Below are 27,490 nucleotides of genomic sequence, written 5' to 3'. Positions count from 1 at the left end.
CCATGATCAACAATGGATAATGTTACAGGGGTACACTGATTTGGTTACTTAGGAGTAGTGTAGAGGCAATGTAATCACTTTTCCTTGACAATTCACCCCCCACCTATGCAATGTAAGAAATGGAAGGAGAGCACACAGTCTTCAGGAATGCAATCAAATACAATACGAAATTCAGTTCCCCCCCAGCAAGCTTAGAGGAAACAGGTAGGAGTTTAAAACACAGGCCCAAAATGCTTTTTAAATGTGATGGCAGTGGATGGGAAAATGTGCCAACTGATTTTAATTCCCTCTAGAGATTCAGGGTGAGTGGGACATGCGTGTTGGTATTAGTTCAGGCTCACTTTAGCAATGCTCTATGAGTTATTACCAAGTTGCAAACAGATTTTAACAAAAGAAAGAAGGGAGCCGCTATTTTGACAAGTGGAGAAATTGAGCCAAAATCACAAATCGCGGTAAATTTCGCGAGTGCGTAAATCGTGATTGTGGAAAAAGTATAAGGAGTAGGAAGTCGGTTCTAGGTTCGTTGGAAAGCCTAGATTCTAAATTTCGTTCCTAGCACAAACGGTTCCGGAGATACGGATGATTTAATAAAGGTAGATTTTCGGATTTAAAGTAAACTCAAAATGACAGGTGACAGCTTGCAGCTGCAGAATTGACAGGTGACAGTTGTGCAGCTTTACAAATGACAGATGACACGATTTCTAGGAGGCTGTTCTAATTAGGTTAAAATAGTTTGGATTAGATTATTTTAACTAAGAGATTGGTTCTGCACAGTTCTGCTAGGTACTCACAATATAAATTTGAACTAGGCCTCGTCACGGATCTGGTCAACACGTCCGGCTGCAGTTCTGTCTGCTCGGCGGGTCAATCAGGCACCGGTTCTGCTCACAACGGTCTGGTTTGTGGTTCTCTCTGGTTCCGGATACAGCACTGCTTTCTGGATACTGCTACAGGTTCTTGCAAAAATTCTTGGCAAAAATTCAAACAGCTCACCCGGCTGTTGAATAGTTTGGTTGCTTTTGAGGCCCGCTGAAGAGGATTCAGCTGGTGGGTTCAGGCCTCTCTGATACAAATTCTGGAGTTAATTTCTGCTACAGGTTCTGGAGATTGATGGATTTGAAGTCTGGATCTCTGGATGTGAAGTCGTCGGTCAGCATGCTCCGCAGCAAATGGAATTGAATGTCTCTACCTGTCCCAGCAGTCTCTTTCTTTGTGTTTTGAAAACGGTTGTGTGCCTGGGCCTAGCTAAGCCTGCCCCTCTCATTTATCATTGGCCAATTCCTCCTCTCTCCCTTGATTGGGGGAAGGAAATGTGTGTCAGTGATGCTGTAGGTTTTATGGTCAGAGGAATCTCCCCTTGTCAGATTGCACACAAATCTATTTCTGACCCAAATACATATTTATCTATGTACCATTTTTCTAATATTATAGGTCCAGTTAACATATGTTTTGTAGCACCAAACCATCCGATCCCTGTCTTTGTACGATGTCGTGTCCACTGATGACAGAATTCTCCCCTTTTCATCCAGATAACGACCTCTAAACCTTTCCAGATTTTACACAAATGTGCACCAGGGATATGGGTTACAGATGATAAAGTGTCAGATTTTTAACATGCATACATTTGGAGTAGCAACCTTTTTTCCGCTACTATCCCCAGGAACATACCACAGGGTCCTAACACCTCTTAAAATGTGCACAGAAAAATCACAATAATAATGATATTCTTTATATAATTTTGACAGGTCCGTACTATGAATTATCCATCTTTTTAAAAGTATGCCCTGGTCAAAAAGGGGTGTGGCTTCCCACATCACATGGTGGAATAACTGCTTTATCCACTTCCCCCAAGCTCAGCTGGCTGGCAGAGGCACTGCCCCTCCCAGTTTCCCCTAAGAGGAAGCCACTTTACGCCCCCCCTCCCCAATATAACATTTGCCTGAGTCCAGGACAGGCCTTTGTTCAACTTTCTGTAGTCCCCAGGTCCCCTCCCTTAATTCAATCAGAGAGGTGTCAACTCCTTTTGGCAAGGGGCAGCAGGATGCAGCTAGGCCTGGGAAGAGTGGCTGAACAGGTTTCAACTCCTGTCGGGGGTAGTTGTCAGGCAGAATTCAGTTTCATTAAGCCAGGTTTCAGCTAATTGTCACTTTTTGTTCCCAGTTTAAATCAAACTTAGAATTTTTAAATATACATCAAATAATTACTTCCTTCAAGTCATTTCAGAATATAGTTTTACATTGTATCCACCTCTTAGCAAGTCTTTCCTTGGCCTGGTTTTGTTTCATTTGTTCAGTTTTGCACAAAAGTCTAGTGGTTTATAATGCCGGCTTTCTGATAGTGGTGAGTACCGGTATAGCAACCATTTTTGGGATTAAGAAAATGAATTCCCCACAGTTCTGAGTTGCTTTTTGGCAATCAGCATTGCCATTCCCAATGGTTTCAGGCTACTGTGTGTGTAGCCCAATGGTGGCTTTAGGCAGTGCCCTCCTGTGCTCACAACATAGGCAAAAATGGGTGGCAGCCTATTCTTCATGTTTCCCTGTGCATTCTCTGGGGAGTTCTGGCCATCATGATGTTTTCCATGCCAGTACTGCAGTTTTATGGTAGGGCTTGGACGCATGGGTAAAAACATCCCACACATCCAATGGGTTAATCTGATTAACAGGCTCAACACATGACCCTACACAACCTTCACCTGCGTGAATGGCTTCATACTGAGGCGAGACAGGCTCACACTACTGAATATACTCTACATGTACAGGCAAGCTGTTGGCAGGGGTCAGTGGAACATTAAAAATATCTATAATATTTTCAGCTTCACATTTCACCACATTCGTTTTTAATTCACAATTATTAGCTGCTACATCTTGCCCTGTAGTTACTAGAGTAGCCTGCATTCTTAACATCCTCATCGCTAATCACCACAACCCCTTGAGCCGAGCCAACCCCCTGTTGAAAAGAATTGTCTGTTGTTGCTACGTCCTGAAACACAGGTATACTGGCATAAACCATAGACTCAACACCCCATGTACCACTACTAGGTCCATTAAAAAAATATATGTATTTGTTTTAGTCTTAGGCGTATGCCTCTAGGTTTGAAGTGTCTTGCAACAACCGGTTCATTTACAAAATTATGGTGAGGTTTTTGTCTTTTCGAAGACCCAGCATTTATATCATCGCACCCGCTCACACTTCAGCTCCGTTCTGGCCTGAGGCTGTTGAATGCATTTAAAGCAGCGTTTCAACCCCAAACCAGCTGCTAATGATGTGCATGAAGGCACGGGTAATACAAGCTGCACCATTCCATCCCTTAAAAACAAGGTTACACATTTATAACAATGGTACTGTCCACCATCACATCTGTGGGTGGTGCTGGTTGGGGTGCTGGCCCTCCATACCCCTGTTCTGAAACCAGGCCACACCGTGCAGCATTCCACTGCTAATGTCCAAACCACCATTTTGGTAGCTGCAGTACCCCAGATGCATGTCCTCTTGTTGATACAACGCAGTGGCTCCCTCGCCCCTGCGGTTCCTCAGATGACTGCGGTGCTCAAGCTCCATCCCCTCTTGCTGAGGCATTCCCACAGTGCACCAGGCCCTTTCCAGCTGTTGTGGGACCCCAAGGTCCATTGGGCCTTTGAGCACCACAAAAGTAATTCTCCATTGTCTGGGTCCCCAAGATTCCATTGACCCTTGAAGCACCACAAAAGTTATTCTGCATTTCTGGATCCGCACATCTGCTGGGTCTTGTTGAACCACAAAGAAAATTCCCTTCCAGTGACACATGCCTCACATCCATGGATGCACACATTTCCATATTCTCAGCGCTTGAATGACGATGCAATTTCGCGATTACTATCCATTGTGTCTCTAAATAAATAAACAAGAATATAGAATCAGAATATGGATTTAAAATATAATAGCCAATATCACTAAAATATTAGCTTTAAGATTAACTGTTTGGGGTGATGGGAGCACTGGACCCAGCCCAACAAGCCGTCGCCCTCCTGCTTGACGCTGAAAAAGCATTCGACTCGGTGGAATGGCCATTCCTATTCTCAGTACTCGCAAGGATGGGCCTGGGGGCTCGATTCATTAAACTAGTTTCACTACTATACACTAAACCTACAGCCAACATAATAGTCGGCACAGCCAGATCGTCCACCATCAACCTGCAACGAGGCACCAGGCAAGGCTGCCCACTGTCAGCTCTACTATTCGCCCTGGTAATGGAACCCCTTGCCTCCAATTTACGTGAGCATAGTCAACACCGAGGTCTGGTCATAGGCCCGCACAGACTCATCATCTCACTGTACGCGGATGACGTGGTTCTCTACATAAGAAACCCAGTGGATAACCTGAACCCTATCATGCGCGAAGTGATCAAATTCGGGGCAGCATCTGGCCTCAAAATTAATCAAACAAAATCAATTATCTTCCCACTCACCCCAGCGACCCAGCCATTTAAAGATGACTTCCACCTCACCTGGAAAATATCCAAAGTACGTTACCTGGGCATTCAAATGTCGCTAAATCAGCAAGAATTATTCCAGGACAATTACGAAGTGGTCTTCAAGTCCCTGACAGAAAAGGTGGCCCGTTGGAAAACCTTACCCCTAACGCTATGGGGTAGAGCCTCTCTTGTCAAGATGGTGATTCTACCAAAACTTCTGTATCTCTTCACTAACATTCCCATCCTACTTCCACAACTCTTCCTGAAAAAACTAAGGAGTCTGGTCCTGGAATTGCTGTGGGCCGGCAAACCCGCCAGAGTGGCTCACTCCACGCTAACCCTCCCAGTAACAAAAGGTGGCCTGGCGCTCCCCGATTTGGAGAAATACTACTGGGCGGCCCAGGCACAATTTCTCAGCCACTGGTACGCCACAAACCCTGTCCGACCACACGTGCAAGTTGAGAGAGCCCTTGCCTCGCCGAACCTACTGAGAGCCGTCGTCTTCGGGAACATACCGGTCCCCAACGATACGATGAATGTAATCCTAATAACGTACAAGATATGGAAGCTTTTGGCGCAAAAATACAATATCGACACAAGATATTCTCCACTCCTACCAGCAAGATACATACCTGGGATCTCGTTGACGTCCGAAAAAGTTTATCTCCAATGGCTAGAGAAACTCCAAATCAGGAACCTTGGGGACCTCTTCACAGATGACGGTTTCCTAACTCCCGTTCAAGTGAGGGAAAAAGGCGGCACGACCTCGCTAGACATCTTTCTCTATTTCAGGGTACGCCACACGCTGCGAGCAATCCTACCTTCCTTTCCGCAGCAACCCCAAACATGGCAGCTCTTGCACTCAGCAATTCAGTCTCAAGGGGAGGGGAGACCTCTCTCACAGATCTACAGAACCATAACTACAGACTCGTCTTCCACAGTATCCCGTACCAAATCCAGATGGGAGAAGGCCCTAAATTTAACTTTCTCCGACACCGATTGGTCCTTCATCCTTAGACAGACCCAGAGGATTGCCCTCAATACCCGCCTCAAGTTAATCCACTTTAACTACCTGCATCAAACGTACTTTACACCTGCCAAAGCAAAAATGCAGCATCCAGATTCCTCCTTCGGATGTGAGAGGTGTGGTTTGACTTCAGCAGATTTCCTACATCTGGCTTGGGACTGCCCTAAGTTGGCCCCATTCTGGTCTCAGGTGTTGGAAATCACGAGTAAGATAATCGGTGAACCGATTCTCCCAGCCAACACCGCAGCTCTGCTGGGCATGACCAGACTGCTGAAGGCCCCTACGCGAAAGTTAGCGGGCATTCTTCTGACTCTGGCCCGTAGAAGAGTCGCCATAGCATGGTGCCGCGGTCCGCTCCCAACTGTCACCGCATGGCGTAGAGACATACTATATTGCCAGGATGTTGAAACTGATTTCATTAAGTTGCTACCACAGCACGCACGCCCACCTGACATCTGGGGACCTTTGGTAACTTTTTTGATGAATGAGTCGGCGGGGGCTCCGGCCTCCCCGACCCCCACTCAGTAAAACAGTATCTGTTTCGGACGCATATTCATGGTTTTGGTGCAGTACATAACATATAAGAGTCAGGAGGCGTGGGGGGGGGTAGGGGGGGAGGGCGGGGAGGTCATGGCTAGGCTAATTCCACCCTAATGTGGGTAAGAAATTGTTTGTTGTTTGGAAAATAATAAAAATAAATACGTTAAAAAAAAAAAAAAAAAAAAAGATTAACCACTTAAATGTGCTTAATTTCTAAAAAAATATCCTTATGTGTCTTTTGCATGCCATTCCAATAAAAATGTAGTGTGAAATACACGCACTGGGGAGACCAAAACCCCCCAACAATTGCTAGCTCTTCAAAACACCACTTTTATATCAAATATAAACCTAATCTGCAGCCATTTACCCCACCCTGCATTGCTTCCTCTATGATGTCCATTCAATTTATAGGGGCCAATGCATCTTTATCCAATCACGCACATGCCCATCAGCCACAGTTTCAGTAGCTGCAGAAAGCCTAAGCAACCCCTACCAGAAATCACACAAGCTGTCAACTACAGCGCAGCTAAACTGAAATGGAGCGCTCTTTTGAGATTTTCTCATGTAAACTACAATGCTCAACTTATGCACCAATGTAAGTGCCCAGGCAAAGAAAGCTTAACTACGCTTCAACAAGGCCTCACCTTAACAAATTGAGGGTTTGCAAAAATCGAGAGAGTGCCCAACCATGAGGTGCATTAAACATGCTATTAAGACATAGGCGCGACCATTGGGGCACGTGGCCTGTTGCAAAAATATGCCCCCCTGTTTTTAAAAAAAATATGCCCCTTAGCATCTGTTTAAAAACAATTACACTGCTAGTTGCCACCATGTGAGATTCCTTATAATAATAGAGCCTGAACAAACACCCCTGACATTTAAAAAAAAATACAACCTCCAACACAGTAAGACACAGACCTGAGACATAGAAATAGAATGTTCACTTTTATTTTCATTTATTTATTCACATTTGTTGAGTGCACAGCAGCCCGGGGGCATCGTGGTGCTTGTTGCAGATGGTGATCATCGCTTAGTTACATACTTAAAAATAAAGACAATACATACAAGCATACTAGGAATGGATAGTATGCGTAATGGAGGAACATGCAGATTCTGGGTTTCTGAGTGAAGTCAGTTCAAGAGAGCTCCTCCCTCCTGCCTTAGCTCTATTGATGTGCGGTACCGTGAGTTGGAGTAGCAAAGTCTGGTGGGCCTTGTTGAGTGCGATCTGGATAGTGTGTCAGATAGGTATGATGGTGCTGAGAGGTTGATGCATTTGTGTGTGGTAGTGAGAATTTTGAATGTAATGCGGTCTTTGACTGGGTGCCAGTGAACAGTCTTTCTTGCGTGTGTGATGTGGTCTCTTTTAGGTATACTAAGTGCTACTCTGAGTGAGTTATTTTGGGTAGTTTGGAGTCTCGCTAGGTTTCTTTGGAGGTGCCAGCTAGGAGTGCATTGCAGTAATCCAACTTGGCTCCTATAGTAGCTCTGGCAATGGACAGGCAGTGGTCCCTGGTTAGGAACGGCTTTATATGTTCACTCCCTAATGTTTGTAAGAAAAGGTTTAAAGCCTGCCGGTCAACAATCCACTGCCATCCAGTAATCCCAGCACAGCCCTCCAGAGGATTTATTTACACAATGCACAGCTGGAATGCTTGGGTACCACGTGTTGAGCTTCGGACTATCGAATTAGCACCAGGACAATCCAGAATAGTCCTACCCAGGGTTTTCAGTGTTAAACCGAGCCACGATTTCAGGTGCAAACATTCAGTTTCATGCTCCAAGTGATAGTTCCACAAGTGTTCTGCAATATGACCGCGTAGGGCCAGCTGTGCTTCTAAAGCCCAACTTACCACACACCCAAAGCCTTAACTATGTCGTAAGTGTCTGGTCTCCAACCCAACTGTTTCCTGTTAATCCCTCATTATTCGTTGCAGTCCAGATCTTTTGAAAATGCAATCCCTTCCTCTGAAGATTAACAGCGCCCACAGACATCCTGTGAAAATCCTGTAGTTGTCATGCAACTGTTTCATGCCAGTGCATCAGAATCCACAACATAACATACATTATTTTTCCTTTTAAGCCATTGCTGTAAAAACCCATCTGTGTGTGTGTTTTCCCACCTTTTATTTACCCAGCTGGCACAACAGCTGACTGTGTGCAAGGACGTTCCTAACTGCCCCATCAAAATATCGCACAGCCCCAAGGTTTCAGTTATTTAAAAGTCCACCCCATTCTTCTGAAATCTCACGTTGCACGTGGCAATATATATCTGATTGACGAGATGCATCTAGCAGCCGCCATTTGATTACCCGGTCAGCTCAACTAGTAAAAGCGTTGAAAGCTGTATATATATGCCTTGTACTTAAGCCACGTTTTACTGTTATGGTGAGTTTTCTGACATAAAATGAGCACCGTGCCCAGTTTACATTGCATGCTCAGAAGGAGTGAATGCTTGAATTACTATCACAGACATGTTTGCAATATGTGTAGGACGGTTAAAAGCTCCTACGTTTCTTGTTGCATGTGCATTGAAAATTGCTCCCTGCTTTACTTGACACAGAAGTGATGTGCATTTAAATCGCCTCATTGACAGCTGCATAATGTATTCAGGGCAGGGTGTCTGAATCCCTGAAACCATCATTCGGTCCTGGGAAAGGATGCTGAGCTCAACTTCTTGTAATATTCATTAACTACGATTTGAATCTTATTCTAGCGCACCAAACTTTGTATGACTTTCACGGTTTCCAAAATAAATATATTTGTGTCTTTTAGTCACTTTTAAATCGATAAAAGCAGAGCTGGTGGAACCGCATTCTCTAAAGTGAGCAGACGGCTGTTTTTTCTGAGGGCGGTTTCACGTAATCAGATTGTTTTAATTCGACAGACTAAAATGACCATCCATTCCTTAAAGAACAAGCACTGCCAAAGCCAACTGTTTGGGCTTCTGTCTAGGTGTGGCAAAGGCACCACTTCACATAAAATATATCCTTATCGCTACCCTATGGCAGGGGGTTTTATCAAATTTATATTAAATGTAAACTTAATAATCTGCAGCTATTCATCTCCTCCCTCCATTCCTTTATCTATGATATGCATTTTTTGGGTGCAGTCAAATGTATAGGGATTCAATGCGTCTTCTATGTATACAATACATTGGTGTTTGTATCCATTTTAAATCAAATGTATATCAAACCTTTATACCATTTTGGCGTTCAATTACAATTTTTGTGGTTGGATTAAATTCACAGGGTTTCAATATATATCTATTTATAGCCCATACTAGGGCTCTTATCAAATGTATATAACAAATGCAGGGATCAATAACATGTATATAATAAATGATTGGGGATCAATTAAATATATTGGGGCTCAGGGGTATGGAAAGGGGCGGGGTCTCCTGTCACTTAACATTGACCAAGAAAGGTATGCCCTACATCCCTGCCTGTCATCACAAGTGAGGTTCGATGACAGCAGCTCACATTTGGTTTATCCTTCAGCAATAAATCAACTGTGTGGACACTCCCATCCCCTGCACACCTTAATGCTGATAAAACAGCCAAAGACTTTAATTCTTCTTAATATAATACAAAGTATCTTCCAATCTTCATAAAATGGAATGTACTTTCATCTTTTCAAATACAAGTCCTTCATGCTCTACACGTTTTGGTGTAATGAGCCCATTCTTCAGGAGCGGACTTCTGAAGATACAAAATATATGTGAGGTCCATTTTCTAGATAGTCCGGTTTGTACATTTATGTACAAGATGTGAAATACATCACCAATTTATCCAATCACTGTGCCACTGGGTTTACAGACTACATATTCTTCAAACTTATACAACATGCCTAATCATGACTATCCCAGGTGCATGTACGAAACCGTGGCACCCCCAAGAATTGTTGACACCAGTGTGATGGCTGCAAATAATAAAGCTGAGCCGTGATTCCCCCTTCAAAAGGTGGTATATCAAAGAGTACCTGAATGCCTACCTTACTGCCTCAAACACGATTTTTGGCCCATTATTCTTTGTCGGGGAAACCTCGCTACAACAGAAGAAAAATAGAGTAACATGCATCACAATCATATGTCCGACTCCCATGTGTGCAACTTACTACTATATACTTACTTATAAGAAGTAGACTTCCCCTCCAGTATCGATCTTAGGTGTGCGCTGGTCCTCCACACTAAAGAACTAAAGAGTGTGTTCAACTTCTATGAACCTGTCACAGAACCCCAGTTGTGATTATCGACGGCGGAAGATAAATGATTCAGTTCCCATGGTTACCGTGGCCGCTGGTGTCGCGCCTTATAATGAGCCCCTTTCCTGGTGGACTTTAGTTGGAGATGCCACCTGCGCGCGTTCATAAAGCATCAGGTTTAGCTGCCTCTGCAGTCTGTAGGGTTTTCACTGTACAGTTACTGATGTTGCCTGTGAGCACCTTCAAACAGGAATGAGTAATTCCTTTGTGAATGAGACATGTATGTAAACAGCAGGGCAACGTTACTCTTCAGTTACTAGGGCTTCACTTGTGAATGGAAATGGTGATTGATTTGAAATCGGTATACTTATGATCTCGCAGGGCTTAAACAGAGAAAATATGAAAACAAGATGGAATCCCTTGTGTTCACAATGATCTATAACTAATCTCAAGAAATATGATTAAGGACATACATGAGTGATGTTTGCAATAGATTATTAAAAGAACCTCGTTTAGGCACCAAAGACACAACTTGAGACACAAACAATCCAGCAAAGGAAAATGAGAAGGTTCGGTGTTCACCAAAGCATGCTCCTTTTTCGTATTGTGCCGTAACGCTGTCTTGGTTAAGCTTCAGGACCAGAAAAAGATACTGGTGTCTTTCCCTTCCGACAGCCAATCATATCTGGAACTCTTCACTGCTTACATTGGTTGTGCCAAAAATCGGTTGAAGTAACATTTTTCCTCATATTTTCTGCCTCGTCCCCATACAGGGATGAGAATAACCAGGTGGTATTACACTCTATTCGTGGTTACGCTATATGAATGTAAACTGTATCACTTTATATGTCCTCCACACCCTAGATCCTGGTGGATGGTCACGATATTCGAACCCTCAATGTGAAGTGGCTCAGAGAAAACATTGGAGTCGTAAGCCAGGAGCCCATCCTATTCGGCACAACAATAGCAGAGAATATTCGATATGGACGAGAAGATGTAACAGAGGCTGAAATTGAGCACGCAGCAAAAGAGGCAAATGCATATGACTTCATTTCCAAGTTACCAGATGTAAGTAGCTCACATTTATTTTGTTACGTGCCTTTATTGCAAACCACACTGCATCAAAGAGCAGGAAGGTGTTTGGAGCAGTGGTGTAGGGGAGAGGTAAACTAGAGGGGGACGTGCAGAACACATTCAGAGTACGGATGGTAATACACTCCTGGTATGCAATTATTTAGGATACAGTTTTTCTTCTGGTAGGTTTGTATGGGGATGTTTGGAGCCAATCCTCTTTGAACAGGAAATTGGATTGACATCAATGAGGGGGTCAGGGGCGGGGGGGGGACCATAAAACGAGTATAGATTGTGAGAACATTAGTGGTAGTATGGGTTTTGATTGACACTTTCATTCTTTTGTGTAAGGAAGTAATACTTGAGGAGCCACTGCATGCAGTTTTTCACGAAATTGCCAATGTTTTAATCTGTTGGTACAGGCGTCTTTGGGGATATTATAGGCCTCCTAACCATATCTTTTTGTATATGTGTTGAGAGGTATTTCCAGACTACTGAGAAAACATTACTGAGCATAGTTTAGATGAATGAAGGCTTATGCTCAAAACTAACCGTGGACCTTTGTTGTGCTTTCAAACAAATGACCGCCCTGAAAAGGTTTTAGTTGAATGTCCTGCTGTCTTATCCAGGCCATAGCTACAGGCTAATGCAGCATCCAAGGTTGGAGAACAGTAGAAATCTAGTGAGGTCTTTTCTTGTTATCTGCACTAGGGTGTTACTGTCCTTATGTGAAATTACAAGAATTATTTCTTAGTTATTTCAATTATTTGCTGGTGAACAGAAGTTCAGGTTTGATTATGAATCCCATGTTTTTTTTCTATCTGTCTGGTGGTTGTGGGAAGGATCTGTTGACCTGTTTGAAGAGGAGCTTGGGGGAGTAAGGATCTTTAAAAACATGATTGTTGTTGATCCGCTAGTCCTGTATTGCTTGCATACATATTATCAGTTCAGTCATTTATTCAGGTTAAAGTTTTATCTGGGTGCCGTCCATGCAGAGTTAAAACCTATGGGCCTCATTACACGGAAGGCGGTGAGCCATGGCGCTATTCGCGCCATGGCTCATGCCGGTAAAATACCGGCACCGCCTTGGCGGAAAGGGGATTTACCGCCCCATTCCAAGGTTGGTGGGGCGGTAAATCCCCCTTCCGCCATTGCCCTTCCCCATTCCCATTTCTGCCCCATAGGGCTCTATGGGAATGGGGAAGGCGCTAATTACGGCACCGCAATTTTGCGGTGCCGTAATTAGCTCCGAGGTCCCTTAGCGGGTTGGTTTTTAACGCCTGCAAAAAGCAGGCGTTAAAGCACCAACCCGCTAAGGGACCTCGTAGTAAGGCGGTAATGGTTAACGGTCACCGTTACCATTAACGGTGGCCGTTAACCATTACCGCCTTCCGTGTAATGAGGCCCAATGTGTTAAAGATTTGATTAGAGAGGTCAGTTGCTTAATGTGGTCACTGAATAACTAAGGTTAGAGGTCTGAAACTTGTGTGGCATACCTTAACCTTAAGAGGGTGAAAGGCATAAAATGTGTAATCTGAGTTTGATTTGAGCTCTTTTCTTCAAGAACTTGAACTGTTTACCAATTGAGGACTGACCCTTTGATTCCCAATGTGGTCTGCAATAGAGTGAATTTTCAACCATACCATCAGCTGCAGATGAGCCCAGCAGTATTAGTGTTGTGGAGGAGCTCTGTCCAGTACTGTGCACATCTCCTTTCACATGAAAAGATGGCTAGGTACTTTTGCAAGGCATAAACCCAAATTGGTGCTCATGCAAATGCGGGGTTCTTAAAGTCCAAGCTCTGCATGGCGGCAATTATTTCTTTCCAAATTGTATCCATGAAGTGGTTGCCTGAGATTGGGCGATAGTTGCTTCAGTCAGATCCCTCTAGTTTTGTTTAGTAGCAGTGTGATAGTAGCATCCTTGTGGCTTTCATGAAATTTGGCTGTTGAGATAGAACAGTTGCAGATGCTAGAGAGGAGGAGCGCTAGGATATAAAAGAAGAACATTTTCTAGGCATGCTACTGGGCAAGGGTGGCATTGTTCTTATGATGCTTTCAAAGATTTAGTTGGGTTCCTTTCCCAAGGAACGTAGAGATATCAGTGGGTCTGAGTTAATCCAAATGAGGGGTGGGGTTAGGGCTCTCAATTGAGACTTTTTCTCATTCTTGATTGAGGGGATTTTGTCTGGGAAGCCGATGCCTTCTTTGTCTGTAAAGTTCTGTGTGGGTGTGTGGGTTGGAGCAAGTTTGGGTGGATGTGCTCAATTCCTTATGAATTGTGAAAAGCATGTTTGCTTCTGTTATGTATTGGTGTTGGGCTCATCCATCCATACACAGACCAGTACAAGACTTACATCATAACAGCTTCCTTAATGAAATGCACATGTTAATCTGTTTTTGGATGCAGGCATTTTTTTTATTGTCTGTATTTTTCTGCTTAATGGCATCACAATAGCCACAGGAGAGTATTTTAAATGCATGTCTGTCTTTGTGAGATTTGGCTTTCCTCTACTGTGTTTGAGCTTTCCCACTACTTGTATGTTTCTGTTTAGCAGCTCCCTGTCAAACCATTTGTTGGCTCATTTATTAAGGTGTTTTAGGTTTCTTTCAAAGTAGAGAAGCAAGGATATCTTAAGTCCTAGCAAGTTTCATTGATTATATGCACTCACAGTTTTTCACCCATTTGTGACATAGAATTATCTAGCTTTTATTATATACTTGACATCTGGTTACTTTGCAATTGTAGGCAAGAATAACATAATAGACCCATATTTTGGGTCATTGGATCAACAGTCCAGGCCACTGATCCATCCACACATATTTGCACACAGGACATTTTCTGTTTGTTATAATGGGCATGAGGGTTTGTTTATTTATTTGATAAAGTGCACCAAACCCTCAGGTAGCTAGGTGCAAAATGACAAGTAGACTTGAAGCTTAGTTACAGAGTAATTAGGGTACATAGATACAGGAAATGTCCAGAATTACTTTCGCGTTAGGTTACATAGTGACAGGCGCATATGGGTACAGCATGAATAGAGTCAGTAATGCAGTGGTAACAGGTACCTAGAGAAAGGTAGGGCCTGGCCGGCAATCGGTAACAGGTGTAGTCATAGTACAGGTTAGGACACTTAGGAGTTGTTTGTTCATATCCAAGTGAGGATTCTCCGTCTAAATCTAGAGTAGGGTTGATCCGTTCTCAGGTCTAGGGGCAGTGCATTCCAGGATTGTGCAGCTATGACCGGGAAGCTAGAGCTGCCAGCTGTGGTACGTTTAAATCTAGGAATCTCTAGGGTGTAGGCATTGGCAGATCTCATGGGACGGGAGGTAAATCTCTTGTTTCTTCTTTCTGCAAGGTATGGTGGCGCTATAATGTTCAGACATTTGGATGTTAGTGAGGAGATGTGTTCTCTGGTGGGGATATTCGCTCTGAAGTTTTGAAGTTTTTGCAGTTTGTCAGAGATGTACTTATTGGCTTCCACGTACAATGCATTACCATTTTGTAAATCAAAATTTGGATATTATAAGTGCATTGGCCAGGGTGATGGAACAAGTTTCCGAGAGATAAGGTCTACAGGCCCGGATCAGTTTGCAAGTGTAGGCTGTTGTGGATGCAAGTGAGTTGACTTGCTTCTTAAGGGTAAGTACAGAGTCAAGGTAGAATCCTAGAATTTTGACTGCGGGCATCATCTTGATGACGTTGTTGTCAATATTAAATGAGGCATAACTGGGGTTGAGTTTTTTAAGGGCCATCTCCGAACTTAGGATCAGTAATTCCGTTTTGTCGTCATTCAGGCAGAGACTGTGGGATGCCATCCATGCCTGAACGATGAGGTATATCCTATTTACTAAAGCCGAGTCTTCCAGAAAGTTGCCCGAAAGGGGAATGAGGATCTGGGTGTCATCTGCGTAATTAGTGTAGATGACACCCAGTCTATCCAAGATGTTATACATGGTAGGAGAGACACATGATCCTTGAGGCATAAGCCGCATCCTGGGACATAATTAACCCATGCTCCAGTCAAACAATATTTTCACATAACGTTTCTGAGTAAAGCTTTGTTAGGCTGACTTACAACACATTCATAATTTGGATATTATTCTTAAATCCTAAAATTCTCCTTGCAGAATCAAAATTCCAAATAATCCATATTTGCAGCACAAAAAGGGAGATTTAACTTGAAAGAGAATCCTGGTCAATCTGCCAAATATTTTCAGCATCCAGATTAAACTGCCCTCATTCAGTATGATTCTGAAAACCTAAAATGTACAGTGGAGATGTACTGAATAGTTCGGAAGTGGCAGAATGTAACCCATTACTCTACCTCAAGAAAAATGAACCTCCGATGGAGGCAGTGGATAAAATCCCTGCTTAGGACATGGAAAAGTTCATGCATAGCCAGAAAGGGCTAGCTGTGTATGTTGTTTTATTTTGGCGAAATAGGAGCCATAAAAACATACAATATTCGAAATTGCTCACAATCAATATTAAAACATACAAAAGAAATAGTCAAAACGCTTACATTTCATGCTATCTAGATAAGCTATACAATTTTAAAAATTCAGTTATCATACTGAGTATTAATGGCAACATACTCTGTGCAATTTAACCACTGAGTCCCCTCTTGATTGGTTCCTCTAAGCTTGCCTCCATTCCATCAAAGAACATTTGAGTTTGCGTCCCCCACCAGATTCGCCACTGCTCAGTTATATTAACATACTGACCCTCTATTCATACATAGGCCGTAATCCCACAACTCCACTACATATACTACAGCTGGGACTTATTGTCCTGTGTGCATCTGCAGGGTCAGGGAGATAGCCCCACTCACATGTTTGCGGAACATAGATTTTTTTACAGCTCAGCAGTGTTTTTATTTCCCGGCTAAAGTTAGATCTCTCTATCTGCTCTCCCCAGTCACCATGTTCTTGAAGACAAATACCCAAGTAAATTGAAATAGTGGATTTGCTCAAGGGGGACGTCCTCCACTGCTAAACGAAGGGAATATGTTTTAGAATGTTTAGGGCGAAAAACCATTGCCTTTGTTTTATCAATGTTGACTGTTAAGCCTAATTCCTTACACTTACTAACAAATATTTTAGTGAGTCTTGTAAACCCTGGGGATTAGTTGCCAGCAACACAGCATCGTCTGCGTAAATAATTGTGGCATACTTCACATTTCCCAATTTGTGACAGTCCTGGCAATTAGTCATAATTGTGTCAATTATTTCTTGATAATAGGGGGTGCTACCATGCAGTACTGTCTAACTCCTTTGCTCACGGAAAGTAATGGAGTCACTACGTCCACTTGGCCATATCTTACCTGGGATGAGTTCATGGAATACAATTGAACAGAAGATGCAACCAGCTTGCTTGGGCAATTCTTTTATGGATAATCTCCCACAGGTTATCTCTTGGCACATTGTTGAAGGCGGTTTTTAAGGTCAAGTAACACTGCATGGAATTTCACTCTTGATAGTTTGATGTATTTCTGTGTAAGCAGGAATAAGGTAAAACACTGGTTTACCTTTCCTTTTTCAGCTTGAAACCCTGCCTGGAGGGTAGAAATTACATGGTTGTCTGCCCATTTCTGTACGTTTTGTCAAAGATTTTCCCAGCGGAGTCCAGCAAAGAATAGGCCGGTAGTTCACAAGAGAATCTCCTCCGCCTTTTTTATGAAGGGGGACCAAAAGCGCTCTTGGCCAGGATGGAGGGATAACTCAAGTCCTAATTACTGGGTTAAACTGAGAGGAGAACCTTGACCATATCTCAGGTTCATCTTTAAACAGATCTACGGGTATAAAGTCAGAACCAACAGTCTTCCCTGTTTTCTGTTAGCTATTTGCCTGTTTTACTTCTTTCAAGTATATTGTGATCCCTACATCTCACTCAAGCAGGGTTCAATACCTGTTTGAATGGGAACTTCACCACTCTGGTTGCTATAAAGTGTGCTAAAGTGGGACCACATAATGCTCCCAGAGATATTACACAAAGGGGTTTGTTCGGCTTTGTTAGTTGTTCCTGCCACCTTTTTCCAAAATGTAATAAAATCTTTCTCTCTGCTTGCTGTATATAATTTAGACCACTGCTTAATTGCAAATTCTCTTTTTTTCTTGGTACGGAGGGATCTCATATGCCCGCCTCAATATTGGGAGATTTTTTTCTCATCACGGGCGTCCCCTTTGGCACAATTAACGATTTGTTTTACCACCCATTTTTACTAACAGCGTTTTTCTTTAGCTGGCATGGTGGATGAGTGGAAAAAGGTTGCATCTTATTTTTCAGCCCTTCAAATTCAGCTAAGACAGATAAATCTGAGTTATGATTATTGCCAATAAGCTCTATACTTGCCCCGACTGCATCATACAGATAATGTTTCCATTCTGCCTCCACCACCCTTGCCCATCTTAGGGCCTTTCGCGCGTTCCCAGTAACGACCATTTCCAAAGCTCTTTCCCCATGCATGCTTTTTGTCCTAGAGTTGGTGAACAGAAGGATCTCTAACTGCAACGTGCAGTGCTCGCTACCTGGTCTTCTCTTTACCACAAAGTCTTTGCCCGATATAAGTGTAGTCTATTAAGGATTGACCGTTGGGGCTGTGGAAGGTATTCCTTGCCAGTTGGTCATTGGCAGCCCTCCATTACATGCCCTTAAGTTTATATCATACAGGACCGGAGCTGTTTAAAGGGCACAGTTGTGGTTTCTTTTTTGGATGGGGGGCTGCCTTAAGGTCTGGAACATCCCAGGTCTGATCTTCTTCTTCCCATATCCCTTCTAACAGGGACTGAGGGTCAAGTTAAAGGTTCATATCACCCATGACCAATGTAATTACCTCTTGCTGCCTTGCCTTAGTACGTTCAATCTCCATTTTCCTGAGCCGACTCACTGTTTCTAAACCGCCTATCTTAGTTGGTCTATTCTAAATGTTAAATAGCGCCCTTATTTGTACAGATTATAAGGTGTTGCAAGTCTGGGGAGCCATTTCCCTTAACCCTCCCACTCGAGCCTATTTTCAATCCAAATGAAGTGCCTCTCGTACGAGCTACCTTTTTTTGCTGTGGTAAAATATTGATAACCCTGTAAAAAGGGGGTTATGAGGGCCAACGATTCCTGAAACATGATCACTTGAAAATCTCTAATAGACCTAACCCACTCTGGGTCTTCCATATGTCTGGCAATTTCACCTATGTTGCAGGATAAACGATAAACTCCCATCTCCCCACTTTCTGGCCCTGTGGGCCCCAGTTATTCAACATCCTCAAGATCCATTGTGCCCTTGGCTGTTCCCATAAAGGGTGATGCCCGGGCACTATTCTTTTGCCCACCATTTCCTATATTTGGAAAGTGCCCCCCTGTCTTCCCTGATCCTCCAAAAGAAATACTTGGGGCACTTCAATACAATATTAATATTCTTGGGTGGGTATGCCTAAGCATCCAAACCTAGGACGCCTTCAACCAAGTCCCAGGACTTCAGAAATAATTGAATATAATCCAAACCCAAGTGGGGTGTCGGAGCGGTTATACACCTAGTGATATCCTCTCTTATCAGTGATAGACACCCCTTCGAGGTCTAAACCAGTGTGCTATCTTATTCACCAATGCATCTTGGTCTTCATATGCACCGGACGGAAGCCGGGAAAATTAGCCATTATTACCGATGGGCAGCCTGTTATTCCTCCCATAGGAGAGTTTGGTGCCAGATTACTACATCCTGACACCTAACTCTGAAACCTCTGTGTTACCAGTTGAGAGTCGGTTGGGGCCTGTCAATGGGCTATTCACTCCCAACCTCCCCGGAATCTTGGAGGAATTGAGGTCACTCCTATTTGAGAGGCTATCTTTTTGCATGGAATTCAAAGGTGTACCATAGGGAAATGGCTAGTTACCTGCTCTGTTCTCAGTTGCTGGTATTTTTTTCCCCTGCTATAGCGACACTATTACTTCCACTCCCCATTGTGAATTCAGCTACGATAGACTTAACCAAAAATGCTGGTAGTTGTGCCTCTATTTTGCTTTTTAGGCCACTTAGCTCGTTAGACCAGGAAGCAACATGCCCCTCAATAGCGTCCATAATTCACTCATTTTAATTTTAGGGCAGAATCATTAATCAGCTTTGATAAACCTTGTGTCAATTGAGTTTTTACGCCTTGAGTCAATAGGGTCTGCTTGGGTGCTGATTTCTTTCACTAAACTGTCCCCGCCCCAGGGCTTGTGGGGATATAAACACTCTTTCCTATCAAGTGAGGTAAACCTTTCCTTGTATATACACCATTGAATGTGCATGTGTTACTAGAATTCCTTTTCTCTTTTTTTCGTCAATTGGCTATGTGCTACAGACTCCTGGATAGGACCTCCCTCCCACCCCCCCATTTTAACTCACCCACTTCTGAAGAGGTATTTAAACCTTCGACCAGGGCACCATTGTCCTCAACCAAATCTCCCCCATCCTATGTGTGAAATTCTACTAGTGGTGGGAGTTTCTGTGGAGCCCCTCCACTAATGTTAGAATTTCCACTGCCGTTCTTTATGGGCAGCGAGTAATGTTGCCCTCCCTCCTGCCCTGGCTTATTGTAAGTTAAGAAAGAGATCAAAGGGTCCCTAGTGGTCTGCCGCCCATTGGCTCTAACATAATTCTTTTCCAGCGTTGGGGGAGGGATGTACGGCTCTATTAGTAGATGTTTAGCTAGTTCGACGACTGCACAATTGGATGGATAGGCTCTCAAATCTATTGGGATATCCAGATGGTCAATAATATCAATATCCGTCAATGGACCCTTGATTTCAATGATCAGGATATTTACATCGCTAATTGGTTTGAGCATACTTGAGATTTTGTTCTGTCTGTGCTCGGGGCCAGTGTGTGATTCCGCTTTCTCTTTCCCCATTGTAACATAAAAATTGCAGTCTCAAACATAATCACAATTATAATAACGATTAAGAAAAGAAGAAATGTGTTCAGCTCAAAAGAGAGCGCAAGGCATGCCCTATGGGTAAGGGGCCGCATTAGTCACTCTCCCCCTCCTCGCTCCTGTCTCAAGTACATTCCAGAGGGATAGGCTTTGATGATCCTGTCACAGGAGTTTTTATTTTTAGAGTTGCAGTCCCCAATCGAATCCCTGGAAATAGTTGTCATAAAGTACCCAACAGGACAAGCTGGCTTTCCTTCCTTCGTTTTACTACTCACTGTTTACACTGACTGCACAAACACATACGACGGAGCGAGGCACACCCGATGGCTAAGGGGGCCACCTTGGTCCGTCTACCCCTCCTCATCACAGATACCTTCCAAGGGATAAATTTAGATGTTCCGGTGGGGTCCAAAATCCAGACTTAAAGCGCCCCACACCTGAAAAGAACTTTAGAGGTGCAGCACAAGTACAACAGCTGCACCACAAACTGGCAATACAGACCGAACAGTGCCGCCCTCTCCTCTGCCCATGACCTCCGAACAGCCGAGCTTGCCCTTTGCCGGGCACTAGCTGTGTAGTACAGGTCAAAGGTGGGTGAGGGGGTGATGATGCAGGGCTAATTGGGGGAGGTAATAGCTTCAATGAAAATATTATTCCCCCATGGGCTCAGTTTAGCCAACAGCGGATACCCAAAGTCACAACAAGCCTGCGTGGGTTGGCTTTGTGAGCCAATTGTATCTGTAGTTGGACATTATGCCAAATGTTACTGCCGCAATGTACTTTCAAAAGCACTGTTTCTCAATGTTTCTTTCTCAATGTTTCCAAACGTGCTTCCCAGTTTCTTCTAAAAGTGAATCCCATGAGAAGTAACAAATTGCAGTTCGCAAATGTGGGCAAACTTTCTTTTGGTGTCCAGGCCTAATTTATGCACCAGTCCTACCTTGCCCACCTATAAATTGAACACTTTGCATTCGTTATTCAACCCAAAATGTAACTGAATGTTGGATCATATTATTGAGCGTGCTAGTGCTGTGTTTTGTACTGCAAATTGCATTTCTGCATGCATTCAAATTACTTATTCAACATGTTAGTGTATGTGCATTGACTACTTCAGATTTCTTTGTGACAGTCAGGTTTTGTATTAATTTAACTTTTAGAAATTTAACACAATGGTGGGTGAGCGAGGAGCTCAGCTGAGTGGAGGTCAGAAACAGAGAATTGCAATAGCTCGTGCATTGGCAAGGAACCCAAAGATTTTGCTCCTGGATGAAGCAACCTCGGCTCTGGATACTCAGAGTGAATCAATTGTCCAAGCAGCGCTTGATAAGGTAATGGCCTCAGTGTATTGTCCCAATGAACAGTTATCACCATGGTTCCTCTGAATTTTCACAATAGTCAATTGTCACCATGATTCAATCTTCTGCTTAACTTGTCATTTAGTGTATATGGCTGAACAAGAGCTTTTAAGGTTTCCTTTGAGAAGGCACTAATATTCGACTAGTCACATTGATTTCACTAGCAATCTCCCTGGGCCTATCCTCAGAGGAAGTCAAATGTAATACTGAAGTCTGCTCATCAGTAGAACAACTCTTTGGAATGCTGGAACGATAATGTGTTGCCTCTAAAAGTCATGTCTGGTTTTGAAAGGGATTTTTGCAGAAATTAACAAACTATGCATTTGTCCTTACTACGTGATAAGTGATTACTGAAATTAGAACATGGGAAAGTAATCCGGGCACAAGAAGTTGGTTTCTCAACCTAGTGACCATAACCTACTGAGCTGGAATACAGAACCTTTGCACCATTGCAATGCAAACCTTTACAGCATTTTCATCAGGGAAATGCACATCTACACCAGTTGAATCTTTGCACCTATGCAAATGCCTGTGCAAAATTGTTTTACATCGGTGGAAAGATTCTGTATTATGTACATTGGATTCACATGTGTTTAGAAATACAAATGTGCCTTATACTCTCAAATAATGTAAATGTTATTTTATGTGCAGAAATCTTGGAGGCTGTATTTCAACTATTATCCGAGTAAAAGTAAAACGAGATCTTCAAACCAAAAAACTCGATGTAGCTGTATTATTCAACATTATATAGGCAATTCACAAGAGCCTAGAAACTGTTAACAGTAAGAGTGACACCAATGGCAAAAAGCACTTCTAGATACGTTGTTGTACAGAGATATGTTTCCAATATTGTTGGGTGTGGTTCAGAATTTGAATGAGAAAGACTGCCCTAATATGAGGCCATAGAATACAAATGGTCCAGTATTCATATGCCTGTTATTTTACTAGCAGATGTGTATTCTAGGATTTGAAACGGAATAATTAATGGGGGTTGCTTTCAATGTAGAAATAGTCAATGTGTTGGCAGGATGATGGAGGGAGGCAGGGAGTGGCTAGAAGAGGTTGTTTGAGAAAACAGGCTGTCGTTTATGCAGCATGCTAGGCAGCCCAAACATGCCTGTATGGATTTGGAATCCGAATAGAACTCGATGGTGATGAGATTGTTTGATGCATGTCTATGTCTGGGCTGTTTGTGAAGATAGTGAAGAAGAGTTGCTTGATTTCAAAGGTGGCGTCTAAGAGATGTTGGGTTTTGTAGTCACTAAACAGAAAGTGACAATGTCTGATCTTGATTTAACCATTTTATAGTGTATGAAGCTGAACAAGGGGTACATCACAACATTGAATTACACTTTAGAGCCAGCAGATTCCCCCTCAGCCCTGGCTGAAGAGCCAGACACAACCCATATAAGAATCTAAAGGGATTTAAGTTCTCTAATAAAAGGCAACCGGGATGGTGTCAAGCACAAAAACATGGAATGGGGAGGGAGTTCCAGAAATGAGCTATGGCTACAGAAAAGGACTGAAAGTATGATTTCTGATTTCAGTGGCAAATGATTTTTACCTCTAGTGGCCCTTGGGCCTACTGCAATCTGTACCAGGTTCATAGGCTGTTTAAAGAGAATTGCCTTCTAGGACATCCAACCGAACTTAAGTTGAATATGAGTATCCAATGGAAGGGAGTTGTGGTCCACCATGAATGGTGAAATGCAGAAAAACTCTGCTTTCCTGTCACCAGCTTTGTTACTGTGTGAAATTAGTGATCTCAAAGGGTGAAAAACACATTTGCAAACACTGGTAAGAACAGTGATGCCCCCATCAACATGGAAGTGACCAGTGTCTGTACCGCTGACTGAAGATTATCTTGAGCGATATAGGCATTCCTTTTCCACAAAAGGGACATCTGAAAATGTTTATCACATTTTCTTCATGGGAATCTTTTTTTCCAGATAGAACCCCAAATATTACCTGAGTAAAGACTGCCCCATCTTGAGCAAGCAACAACATCCAGAGACAAACCTTTCCTTCCTTCCTTACCACAAGTAGCAAAGAGAATGAACTCTGAGGAATTGACGGCACTTGCTAACCTAAAATTAAATCCAACAAAAGCAATCTTAAACAAGCAGGGGACGCGTTGTTAAATATTTTCAATGATCGACACTTGAAGATGAAGCCGAGTATCATCAGCATATTGGTACCCGGCACAGGGGAACCAGCCAATCGAGTGGCTAGAAACACAGAGCGAAACCTACAATCTCAGCCTGTGTTCCTAACCGCCTGACGGCTGGTTCCCCCGGCAGCCTCCGTCCTCTTATTTTATTTTATATTCTTTTTTGTTTACATTTCCCACGTTCCTCCCCAACCCCACTTACCTGTTTGTTGCAGCGGTGCAGGCCGTCACCGCAGCTTCCCAGCTTCTCCGGCAGATATGGAGAGGGAATAGTGGCTCCGTATGGAGTCCCCCCTTCCCCTTTCCATGGCAGCCATTTTAGGACAGTCTTTTCAGTCATTGAATGGGACAACTCGCGCATCCCGTTCAATTACTCAATTTTATTTTTTACAAAGCACCCAGTGGTACCGATTTTGTAACCTGGGGTGCTAATGGCATGAAACCCCCATTCGAAGGGCTGTTAACATGGGCTGCTGGGCCATTACCCCCATTCCAGCCCTTGGAATGGCAGCTTAAAGCCACATTGATTCATATTGTGTCCCCCAAACGGTACACACACAGATTAAACAAGATGGGTGGCACCGGAACTCTTACACTCTGATCTCCCTCAAACTTCCTACTGTCACCCAGCCTCCATCTCTAAGACCGGAGGAGCTATCTGGTGCACCACAAACCTCCTCTTCCCTACCCCGCTCCCACACACTTTCGCGCAATCTATTTCCACCTACTTCCATCTCATGCAAACTGGCCATGCACACTCACACTTCCTGCTCCCGACCCACCTCACTCACCTCCCCCCAACCCTCCTCTCAAATATTATCCTAGACCACTTTGACTGCTTTGGCCCTTCTACCCACAACGCCATCTGCTATCACTGTCACCTCCCCACTGACCTGCTAAACCCACCCAGCCACTAGCATCAGGGGGACCACCAGCCCCCATTAAGTCACCTGCCTCCTATTCAATGCCTGCTCTGTGGCCAAAAACACACAGCATCTGTGACCTCCTATCCTCTGATAGTCCCAATCTTAATCACTGAAACATGGTTTCTGACCATTTCAAATGCTCAGTTCAGTCGTGTACAAGGCTTTCCCTCCCTCACCCCCCCTCCCACAACAGACCCTCCACAAACCTCACATCTCCATCTCACACACCAAAACCCAGCCATGCAGCGCTAACTGTGAATCCCTGCTGGTCAAACTCTCCCTGTTGCCCACTCTCACAGTTTCCTACTCCTCTACAGGCCACCGGGATACAGCAGACATTTTACCACCCATCTATATGACTCACTAGCTACCACTCTGGTCAACCACCCAGCACTCGCTATACTGGGGGACATCTGGTTTGATGTGCCTAACCACCCCATGACCCCTTACCTCGGGTTGACAGCCTAGAGGCACTCGATCTCTCCCGGAATGTCACTGGTAGCACCCACATTGGAGGCCACATCCTTGATGCAATCCTCAGCTCCTCCAGCCTCGTTTCGGTGTCCAGCCCCAAACACCTCATCTGGACAGACCACTCAGTCTTACCTTGCTCTGTTCATACACCGGCCCCACCACCCAAGTCACGCCCTGTTCCCCCATGTGATCAAAAATGCTGGAACAAGTCAAGATACTGCCTGACATGGCTGAAGCCCTGCTACGCTCGCTCTCGACCACAGACCAATACCTATTGAATCCTTTGACTCTTGGCTTAATGACTCACCCCCTCTTGCCCTGCCTCTAGCCACAAAGGACCTACCCCCAGATGGTTCACACCCCACCTGCAGACTTTCAAAACCATAATAACTCCATAGGGCACAAATGGCGAACATCTAAAACCCCTCTTAGCAAATCCATGTTTCGTCCACCATCACCGTAACTACAAATCTGATTTCCGAAAGGCCAAAAAGGCCTACTACAATAAAAGAATCCTGAACAGCAGTAGCAAAGAACTCCACAGGATCATCTCAGAATTTGTGAAGCCCTCATGCACCATTGCCCCGACCACATTGACGCAAACGCTCTGCGACTCCCTCTCCCAACACCTCCACAGTACAGCACTGACACCTCCACAGTACAGCAATGAGCAGGATGGCCTCCCTTAATGCCAAACTTTCCAAACTCAACTCTCACCCAACACCCACTCCTCAAGATCCCACCTCCCCCGCAGCGCCATCCTTCAACCAAATCTTGAGCAAGTGCCTCAAATTACTGTCCAGTATCAGACCCTCTGTGTCCCCCCTTGACCTTTGTCCCGCAACTCTCCTAAAAGAAATCTACACCTTCACCTGTACAGGAGAATGGGCTAGGTCCATACTCAATGACTTCTTCACCTCTGGCATCTTCTCAGAACCCTTCAAAGTAGCGCATGTCCATCCCCTTCTGAAGAAAATCAAAAAAATCAGGCCCATTTCCAACACCTGATTCTTAGTGAAACTCATCAACCGCTCTGCCTACTCTCAGCTCAACCTTTTCACTGAATCCAACAACTTACTAGACCCCGCTCAGTCAGGCTTCCAGTCGCGCCACAGAACTGAAAGCACGCTGATCTCAATCTGGGATGATCTGAAAGTCATGGTAGACTCTAAAATATATGCCACACTGGTTCTCCTTGATCTCTCAGCAGCTTTTGACACCATTAATTACTCAATTCTCCTCGACCTACTCCTCGGCCTAATAATCCGAGATTCAGCACTAACAGGAAACAAATCACTTTCCTCACCCTTTTACTACCTCCTCTGCCCGCCCTGTGAACAGTGTACCGCAAGGTGCTTACCTCTCAGTTCTCCTTTTCAACCTCTACATGACCCCGCTGTCAGGGATCATCAGCTGCCACAACCTCTCCTGCTATAATTACTCTAACGACACCCAAATTATCCTGAGAATCCCCAAAACGAGCTCTGATCCACGACCAGACCTAGCATCTTGCCTCAGAGATATAGACCTGCGGATGACAAGAAACCACCTCCTTCTTAACCCAGGGAAAACTGACATCATGGTGTGTGGCAACACAGGTCTACTCCCGCAATCACTCCCATGGCCCCCCTCGGGCACTCCTCCTCCTACCTCCATCACAGTCAAAAACCTTGGCTGCACAATGAACTCTGGCCTAACCTTGTCCCACCAGATCAATAATGGATCCAAATCTCTGACTACCACCTCCGGCTTCTTAGACGCATCTCCCTTTAGCTCACCTACCCCAACAGACTGGCTTCTATTTTTTTTGTCCATTGTCTTGTCCAGACTGGATTATGCGAGCTTCATGTACTTGGGTGCACCGCCTACCATTTAAACTCCAAAGAGCCCAAAAAATGCCGCTGCCAGACTACGTCTTGCACTGGGACAAAGGGACCACATCTCGCCTGCTCACCGCACCCTTAACTGGCTCCCAATTGGACGATCAAATTCCTATACATCACCCACGAGCAGTGCACAAAGCCCGTCTGATATACGTTCAAGAGAAGGTTAAGCCCTACTGCCCAACACGCACCATGGGGTCAAGCACGGCCCTCCTAGTGATTCCAGCCTCCATTTCAGCAAGGCTTGGAGGGTCGGCTTACTCTACCTTGGCACCAATACTGTGGAATTCACTGCCTCCCCACATTCAATGCAACCAGGACTACATGGCCTTCCATAAAGCATTGAAAACATAGCTTTTACCTAATCCTTGAAAGGGACCGTCTAGGGCCACCAATCCCTCCCCCAATACCCAGATTTCAGATTGAACAGCATTATCTCGAAAAACCGGACCACAGAAGTCGGCTGATAAGACATC

The 27,490-nt window shown here is 44.1% G+C and overlaps 1 protein-coding gene across 1 annotated transcript in view; it reads left to right on the top strand.

Moving 5' to 3' along the window:
• LOC138569863 (ATP-dependent translocase ABCB1-like) overlaps positions 1 to 27,490 on the top strand; it is a 217,194-nt gene that overhangs the window by 134,023 nt on the left and 55,681 nt on the right. The window contains exons 14-15 of the mRNA XM_069648247.1: positions 11,088 to 11,291; positions 21,364 to 21,534. Coding sequence (XP_069504348.1) covers positions 11,088 to 11,291; positions 21,364 to 21,534 — 375 coding nt within the window. The remainder of the gene's footprint in view (positions 1 to 11,087; positions 11,292 to 21,363; positions 21,535 to 27,490) is intronic.

Source organism: Ambystoma mexicanum, chromosome 2q (genome assembly GCF_040938575.1).
Source record: "Ambystoma mexicanum isolate Mex_15411 chromosome 2q, UKY_AmexF1_1, whole genome shotgun sequence".
NCBI lineage: Eukaryota > Metazoa > Chordata > Amphibia > Caudata > Ambystomatidae > Ambystoma > Ambystoma mexicanum.
Note: the sequence above shows the minus strand (reverse complement) of the source record. Positions and strands in the feature narration are given on the sequence as shown.